Source organism: Merops nubicus, unplaced genomic scaffold (genome assembly GCF_000691845.1).
Source record: "Merops nubicus isolate BGI_N331 unplaced genomic scaffold, ASM69184v1 scaffold12645, whole genome shotgun sequence".
Taxonomy (NCBI): Eukaryota; Metazoa; Chordata; class Aves; order Coraciiformes; family Meropidae; genus Merops; species Merops nubicus.
In genome coordinates this window covers 25,619-34,794 of record NW_008607672.1, presented here as the reverse complement: position 1 = coordinate 34,794, position 9,176 = coordinate 25,619, and the positions used below count along the sequence as shown (strand labels likewise).

The following is a 9,176-nucleotide window of genomic DNA, read 5'->3' as shown; positions in this document are numbered from 1 at the left end:
TCGTTCCCTTGGTCACATCCAGGTGTTCCTGTTCATGTCTTCCCCAGCCCTGCTGCCTTGTTTCTGCACCGCTGCGACCTGGTGGGAGACAAAAGGGGAAACAGAGAAAAAAATAAGACAAACTTGCTCTGTTTAAAAAGCAACTTCTGGTGATACCATAGTCTGCAACTACCAAAGCTGCCTTTTGGAAGTACTCTATGACTGTCTAGTTGGGTGTGACAGGGAAGAGAAAGTCTGATACAGACATTTGAGTGAGATACACTGATGAACTACACTGAGCACCTTTAAGGGCTTGTTCCCAGAGGCATGTAACTTTGCTCCTTTAGGCAGTATTTCATGATAGAGTAGTGCAGCAACAGTTAGTGTGTGTGTGTTGCTCCTGATGGTGAAAAACGTCTCCATAGAGGTAGTTTTCTGTCACAATGCTGTGTGCAGATTTTCTCCTTCAAACGTCAGTTTCTGAATGAAAGTTTTCTAGCAGAACTGAGCAATTGGGTTTTTATAGTAGATATTTTCTGTTCTTGTGTAGTTTATTTTAGTGTTGTGTTACTAGTGTTTAATTTGCCTGCAATTAAATGATTTTCTAATTTGATACGATTAAAATTCTATGAGTGACTCTAGCATATGTTATTACTATATACATCTGTAAAATAAAGCAAATATTTGATCCTTGATTGTTATAACTGGGTTTTACTGACTTGGATACTGTAACCTTTTTGCCTCAATTATTTCCAGAAGCACTCAAATTTTATGGAACTCTAAAAAGTGATTTTGTAGTATTTGGTATGGTTGCCTGCTGCTCCAGTGGAGCTCAGTCCTTCAGTGCTTGTTATAGCTTCCATCTTGGAAGCAGAACAAAATGCTTCTTGAACTGAGAGGTTACTAAGGTGGTGTAAGCATAGTGCTCTGAGGCTGCAGAGTGACTTACTCTTACTTGCTGTTGCTGAGCCAATCCCTTGTTATGTGCCATCTGAAGGATCTCTTCCCTTCCTTAATCAGGAACAGTGATCTTGGTGTTTTTCTCTACAAATTCCAGCTTTCTATGCTTTGTATAAATGCTAAAATTAGAGATGCAGCATTCTGTATATGATTGAATTTTTCCATGGCTCCAGGAATTTACTCTCAGGGTAAATCAGTTTACCTCTGAAGACTGGGGAATGTATTAATCAGTAGTTGCACCTGTAGACAGTGCAGCTTTGTGCTGAGAATCCTGGACATCAGGCAGATTTCTGCTTTGTTATTGGTGACAGCTGCTCTGTTTAACTTGGAGGGACAGTGACTTACACCGTAATAGCCAGAAAGTGCTTCTTGGGTCATATATGGTACTGTAATAGAATATTTAGGGGATTTTTTTTTAGGTAAGAACTTAGTTAAAATTAGTTTGTCACTGTATATACACAGGAAATGTCTTGGACCTTTGCTTTGAATCTCATGCTCTTGTTAGACTCTACTATCCATAGGATTCTGACATTTTAGAAATGAAGAACAGATTACTTTCATAATACTGTTATCTGCATACTAGAAAATGTGAGAAGGTTTACCATATTTTAAGACTTCAAAAATGTTTTGTTCAGGTTGGTGTGACTTCCACAAATGGAGACCTGAAAGGATTTATAGATCAGAACCAGAGTCCAACAAAAGGTAAGAGAATTCTACTTGTGTACATAGAAAAGAAGCATATATTAAGAATTATTTCTCATGTTTACTAATTTAGTACTATTGCTGATTTCACTGCATGTGGTTGATTCAATTTTGGCAGACTCAACAGTGTAACTGTTCAAAATGTATTTCATACATATACACTGGTCAGTGTTTTTTTTACTGACATGTGAGTATCGTGACACAATAATCACAAGATAATGAAACACAAAGGGCAGTTCTATCACCAGTGCACAATATATTAATAAAGTCAGTAATAAAGATTGGAAGATCATCAGATTTTCAGAAGAGAAAAGAAAAATGTAGTAAAAATATTTAGAGGATAAAATAAGCCCTTTTTTTTCTTTCCTCTATGGTGTATAATGTGCTCAGTTTCCTGATTTCCATCCCACCCTTAAAGTTCCCTAACTCTGTTGTAGTCAAAATGGGAAGAAGGTTAAGGGTGACTTAGAATCACAGAATGATTTGGGTTGGAAAGGAACTTAAAGATTGTCTGGTTCCAACTCCCTGCCACATCAGGGACACCTCCCACTAGACAAGTTGTGCAAGGCCACATCCAACCTGATCTTGAACACTTCCAGTGATGGAGCAGCCACAAATTCCCTGGGCAAGCTGCTCTTTAGGCTGACCTGACTTCATGTCAGTGATACCCTCTGGTACTTGTAAGTGTTCTGGACAGTTTACAGTACCAATTATTTTGTCCTATCCTGTTTTATCTTAGCACTTCCAAATTAATCACTTCTGACTAAACCAGTGTGTTGGCAGTCGGAACAGCTATAGGATTGCAGTAAAATAAAACAGCACCCCCTTATCAGTATTAGAAAACTTGAGGATTTACAATTCAGGAAACACTTCAATCAACCTTTCTGAGTAGATACTGGTTTGCTGTTATCCACTGCAATAAACAAATGCAGGTGCTAACTGTAAGGATGATTTTTGACTCATAATGACAGCTTAGGTGCATCAGATTTCAGAGTCTGAAAAAAATGAGAGTTTAAACAGAAAATGGCTAAAGCTACAACATCTTCCTGATGAAGACTATGCTTTATTTCCTTATCTGAAAGTACTTGGTCACACAAATGATTAAAATTATTCCTGTAGGAGACCTGTATTTTAATACTCACAGATAGAAGAAAATTGCCCTGGTTCTCGTTCTTGAGTAAATTAATATTCCTGTGTTACTGCATACAAATGGGATGCTTCCCCCCATGTTTTGTCGGACTGAGGTGATTGGTGCTGTTCTTATCCTTGAGGATAGATTTGTACCAATGTGCTAGCTATTTTCCTAGTGTTTTATCGTGGATTGTGCCCACTGGGAGAAACTCCTGGAATGCTCCATGATAGCAAGACTGACACGCTCTTGGACAGAGGCAGAACTTTGGTGTTTAATAAAGTTATGTGGTGGTTCAACCCCAGGCGGGAGCCGGGCACCACGTGGCCACTTGCTCAGCCCCCAAACCCCCGCACGGGAGGGAGAAAAGGGAGAAAAGTACAAACCCCCGTGGGCTGAGATAAGGAGAATTTACTACAGGAGCACAGAAGGAACAGTGAACACCAGCAGTAACAATGGTTATAGCAACATAGAACAAATTGTACAAAGGAAACAGATCCTTCATGGGCTCCGGATGGCAACTGCGGCTGCACCCCCAGACCTGTAACGGCCCAGCCCGGGCACGGGGTCAGCCTGGCAGCGAGTGACCCCCGGCTGGGCCGGCTGCTGCCCCCTGCAGCTCCCCCCTGGCTACGGGGAAACAGCCCTGGCCCAGCACAACCAGGACAGTAAGAGAAGGGGCAAGGAGAATTTACCAAAGAGCTGATCTTCAAGAAAAAGGGATCAATAGTTTTGGCTGCAGCAAAAAAGAGGAAAATTTCTGCAGCAGCACTGGGAAGTGACAGGCATGTCACTGATGATAACAGCCTGCAGTGATGGTGGTCTAGGTCTTCATGAGACTATGCTAGCACGGCGTAGGAAATCCTGGGCAAAATCCTGTAGCAAAAGAAAACTGGACAAGTCACTGGCCAGTTTAGAGATCTGTTTTGAGCTCAAAATGAGAACACAGTGTATGTAAATAATGGATCACTGTTGTATTGTGCAGTCTGGCACTACCTTACAAAAGGTGTTTCATAACAGCAAGGATTTACTGTGGATGTGGGTTTGTGAGTTTGGGGTTTAGAAGTATTTTTTTCTAGGTGAGTTAGGTGACTCAATAAATTATTCAATGTATTGAATAGAGAAGAAGTAACCTGCTTCTGAAGGTCTTCTTAGATACAGATCTGCCTTTTGGAAAATTAATATTTTGTGGTGTTACTCCAGATGCCAAAGGAATTCCCACAGAACATTAGACCATCCTTGTCCCAAATCGTAAATATTCTTCATATCTCTGTTAATTTTTTATAAAGGTGAGTCTTCCCATATGTCTGCCTCTTTTCTACTTCTGTGCTGTAGCTACAAACAGTTGTTTTTAAGTATTCATTTTCTTTTAATTTTCTTGCTTCTGCTTCATATTACAGCGAAGCTACGCTTTGAACTTACTATGTTCAATTACCTCATGGCAGAACATAGGTGAACTAAAATAAAAAGCAAAAAGACCATGGTTCAGCACCGAGTGGGTTGAGAGTAGTAAACAGTGGTTATATGAGAAAAGACCAGGGAACAGAGATATCAGACACCACTGAGTCAGCTTGGGACCATCTGGGCTAAGCTGAGGGTTGGCCATTGCAGAAGGGTCGGGCAGGGTGTTGGTGCGGGCTGATGTCTGCCCTGTTCTGCAGGAACCTGTCACCTCAGATGCCTTCAGTTTCTGTCTGCTAGTGCCAGAGGGTGTAAGTAGCCCTTGAGCCAATCCTTGTCCCTATGGCTGATGGCCATTTAGACCTGAGCTGGCTCTGGATTACAAAGCAGTGGCAGCTCTTCATTACATTTGATTCTGCTTGGACACCCACCACCGTCATTCCCCATTTTGAGTAAGGCTGTGCATAAGAATGGGAGGAGGTAGTTGACTGATCCATTCCCAGCACTCTTGCTTTGGAACTGTCAAACACAGGAAGGGCTGCTGCCACAATGTCTTATAGGTAAATAAGTGAGTTCACCCCTTTGAGTGGATTGTGCAGAGCAGTTGGAACACTCGGGGGCTAATGGTTGTGCTGCATGGTAGTTTTGATTAAGACATCCAGTCTGAACAATCAAGATGACAAGATACAATTTGGAATAGGAACAGCAGAATTGTGCTTCTCTGTGTGAAGGATGAGGGAAATCCATGTTATTCAGAGGTTACTAAGTAATGTAAAACTTTCTTTTTACTGCTCTTTTTAGGTAACATTTCAATAATCACATTACCAGTTTCCAGCACCAACTCCCCAACTAAGATTTTGCCAAAAACCTTAGGACCAATCAATGTGAATGTTGGACCCCAGATGGTAAGTTTTGCAACACCAGTAACACTAACTTGTGTGACAAGCTGCATGACTTTCTGTTGATGTAATATGGAAACATAAAAAGCAAAGATGAGCTAGGAACTTGCCACTTCCTCCCTCAAGTAAAAGGCTGCTGAAGTGCCCCACCTGGATGGAAGAGTGGTGATTTGGGGGTGCACCAAGCTTGACATGCCAGAATTGCCATTCCAAACAATGATCCTATATGCGACCTCAGGGTATACCTATCTTCCTGACTTTGACTGGAAATTGAAACGACTTTACCAGCTGACATTTTAACTATTACTCAAAGAAAAAAAAAAATAAGGAAGAATGTTACTGATACTCTCAGAATATTTTGACTTGTGTTTTCACCAGTAAATCTCACTAGAGGTTTAACTTGTTGAAGCTCCTCTTCTTAAAACTGTGTTTTCCTGTCAGTGACAATTTTGCTCTTTCAGGGATTTTGGATCTGGTTTTGTGAAAATTTTGTCTTCTTTTGGCCAAACAACTAAACAAAAAGTATGCCTCTTGGTGAGATCAGGGGCTTTGGGGCTGGCCCAGCCGTGGAGCAGCAGATCTCTGTGTATAGGGAATTTCCCAAGGTTTTCCTCTGGAGAGACCCACCAGGAGCTGGCAGCTCTGGTGGGAGAGGCTGACAAGGCCCAGGTGTTGCCAGGGCAACAGTGACCACCCCCATGCCCATAAAAGCAGCCCTTGGGGACACAGCTAGCAAAGTGTGGGGAAGCAGTTTACATGGCAGTTCATGCAGAAGGAGCTGAAGCTTTGCCAGCTCAAGAGGTCCAGGGCACTCACCTTAGCTGACCTTCAAAGCAGAATGGTGGGCACTCCTTGCTGAGCAAAGGCTGCAGATCTGGCTGGAGGGTCTGCACTATCCACACTGGAGGTGACCAGTGCCTCCACCCAGACAGAGCTGCTGAAGGGAAAGGCTGCTATGCAGACCTCAGTCTGTAGGAAGTGTCTAGACCTTTCTTCTGGGGCAGGGATGGGTGGCAAACCTGCCTGCAAAAGGTTTGCTAAGGTGGAGGAACTCCTGCGGCTCAGGGGTGAGCTGCAGGAGATAGTCAAAAGGCTACATAGCATCAAAGAGGCAGAAGAAGAGAGTTAGCTGGATCCAAGGGCAATCTGCAGTGAACCCCCTGCCTATGGCCAAACAGCCAAAAAATCCCCCACTGGAACACCCAGATAGGAGGAAGCCAACAGTGCTGAAGAATGGAAACTTGTAGAGGTCAGAACTAGCAGAAGGAGGAGACCTCCCTGAAAGCCTGAGGTGCCCCTGTAGAACTGCTTTATGTCTCTGCAGACTGAAGAGGAAAAAAAAAGATTGCATCAGGTAACACCTCAGAGCTAAGGCAGCCAGATTGACTCCACGTTAAACAATAGTGCAACCAAGAAAGAGCAAAAGGTGATAGTAACAGATGATTCTCTTTTGTGAGGTACAGTGGGACCCATTTGCTGACCAGATGCACTATCCAGAGAGCTCTGCTGCTTACCAGGGGCTTGAGTCAAGGATGTCACAGAGAGTGTGTGTTCCTGGACACACTAAGATGCAAAAAGACCCAGAGTGGAAGCAAAGACAGGTAGCCTGGGAGGAGTACAGAGGCGTTGTCTGGGCAGCCAGGGATCAGGTTAGGGAAGCTAAAGCCCAGAAAAAAAATAAATCTGGCCAGGGTAACAAGAAAAACTTTAACAGGTATGTCAGTGACAAAGGGAGGGCTAGGGAGGGTGTGGGCCCTCTCTGTAAGGAAACAGGAGTCCTGGTTATGAGGGCTATGGAGAAGGCTGAGGTACTGAATGACATCTTTACCTCAGTCTTCACCAGCAGGGGCTCTGGCCACACTGCCCAACTTGCAGAAGGCAAAAGCAGGGACTGGGAGAAGGAAGATCCACCTGCTGTAAGTGAAGATCAGGTTTGAGAGCATCTGAAGATGTACAAATCCATGGGGCCCAGCGAGATCATCCACAGGTTCTGAGGGAACTGGCAGATGAAGTTGCGAAGCCACTTTCCATCCTATTTGAAAAGTCATGGCAGTCTGGTGGAGTTCAACTCCAGTGGGCAACTACAGGCCAGCCAAGATCTGGCTGTGCCTGGCAAGATCATGGAGCAGATTCTCTTGAAGACTCTGCTAAGGCACATAGTAAACAAGGAGGTGATTGGTGGCAACCAGCATGGCTTCACCAAGGCAAACTGTGTCTGACAAATTTGAGGACCTTTTATGATAGAGTTACGGTGATGGTGGATAAAAGGGAAGAGCAACTGATGTCATCTCTCCGTACTTGTGAAAAGCATTTGACATTGTCCAGCAAGACATCCTGGTCTCTACATTGGAAAGACATGGATTTCACAGTGGATAAAGAATTGGCTGTCCCCAGGATCAGTGGAGTGGGCTGTTTGCTGAAGGGTGCTCATTGCTGTGAATCTCTTGGAATTGGGCTGTGCAAATGGGTGAGATCAGCACAATTTGTAGGCTGGATTCTTGTGTACAGGTTCTTGTTACAGTTTCTTTAGATTTAATTTTTAAGTGTAAATTTGACAGCATATTATTGGTAAAATGTTAGTACTTCATTACATGGTTTTAACACATCCTACAGATGTTCTATTTGCTAAATTAGGGGGAGGTTTTCTTTTTCTGTTTTACATTGTGCAGTGAATTTATGGGGTTACTTCAGCCACACTGGAAAAATGTTTACTGTTAGGATGGACTTAGTCCTCTGAAAGTTCACATTATAGTGTTGTTTGTAAAAGCAAACATTCGATAATAAATTTAAAAGTGACACTGAAATAACAGGGATTTGTACACCCGTGACATCTGTGTCTGAGAACCTGCAGCTTGGAGACTGCTGCAGGTGGTGGGGTTTGTGCTGGGTGGCTGCCCTGGGGAGCGAGCTGCTCTCCTCTAGGTGGCACCAGGGGACAGCAGAAACTGGACAGGTCTGTCTCGGCAGCACCCAAACGGGAATTTGCCACCTCAGTTTATTGGAGTGACTGTTATAAGAAAATTCTAGAGATTGGACATAAAGTGCTCTTTTAGAACACATTTGATCTGTGATACACGAGACAACAGCAGAGCAATGTGAAGCCTCAGAGAGGTGGTACAGTGCATTTCAGTATGCAAAATACTTCAGATCTTTTCTCCCTCGCACGCGTCTGTCATATGCCAGCAGAGCTATGGGTTTGCTGCAAGCAAACGTGGTTGGTGGTGCTGCAAGAAAATCACAGGCAGCGTTTTCGTGGATTAGGTTGATGTGTAACTGAAATACTGCATTGCTGATTCCCACCTATCTACTGCTGTTAACACCAGTGCTGAACTTTAGCAAGCTTTTAAAAGTCAATCATTCTATCACAAAATTTTTCTGACTTCAAGCCAGTGTAGCGGTACGTTGATAAAAGTTGATACCTTTCCTGTTGCTGACTGCAGTGTGTAAAGCAGCCAGGCAGGGATCTTTGTCCTCCAGCATCAACCAGCTTGTACCTCTGTTACGGTTTTCCAGATTTCTCTTTTCACTTGTTTCTGCCAAGCTCTCCACTTGCAAAAATAAATAAGTTAAATTTATGTCTTTAAGATAAAAAATACATACAGGTAATCATGGTGTGGTGTCAGGAGAGAAGTGAAGTAATGCTCATTGAGCTAAGGAAGTGCAAAATTCTTCAGATACTGTTTTTTCATACTTGTTTAAACCTTGTTGATGGACACTAAACAACGTATTTGCCATACACTTGCATTGGTGTTGCATAAGTTAAGTAGTAAAGGAATCTACAGAGTTTAATACAGTAAGTACTGAAAATATCAGTTACAAATGGAGTAAAAGTAAAGCAAAGTTTTAAAAAGCAAAGTAAGGTGTATGAGTAAAAAGCATAGTCCCAGAAGTTTTGGTGTGAATTGTACCATACTGGAATCAAAATCATTTAATGTGTTTTATTTTAAGGATTAACTAATGAATGGTATTTAATTTTAAAATACTTTCTAAATTCTTTATATTTAAATACTATCTAATTAGATATCTCTAAATACTTCAAAGAATGAACTTAGATGTGATTTAAAAGTTGAGAAACAGTCTTAGTGTTAGCAATCATTGTAACATAC

General features: G+C 42.5%; 1 protein-coding gene across 2 annotated transcripts in view; it reads left to right on the top strand.

Moving 5' to 3' along the window:
- Nucleotides 1-9,176, top strand: part of TFDP2 (transcription factor Dp-2 (E2F dimerization partner 2)) — a 32,401-nt gene that overhangs the window by 3,738 nt on the left and 19,487 nt on the right. Inside the window, exons 2-3 of one of the 2 annotated variants that reach the window (XM_008940020.1) lie at nucleotides 1,575-1,641; nucleotides 4,973-5,076. In XM_008940020.1, coding sequence (XP_008938268.1) covers nucleotides 1,575-1,641; nucleotides 4,973-5,076 — 171 coding nt within the window. Of the gene's footprint in view, nucleotides 1-1,574; nucleotides 1,642-4,972; nucleotides 5,077-9,176 lie in introns of those variants that run through there. The other variant, XM_008940021.1, reaches the window with a different exon arrangement.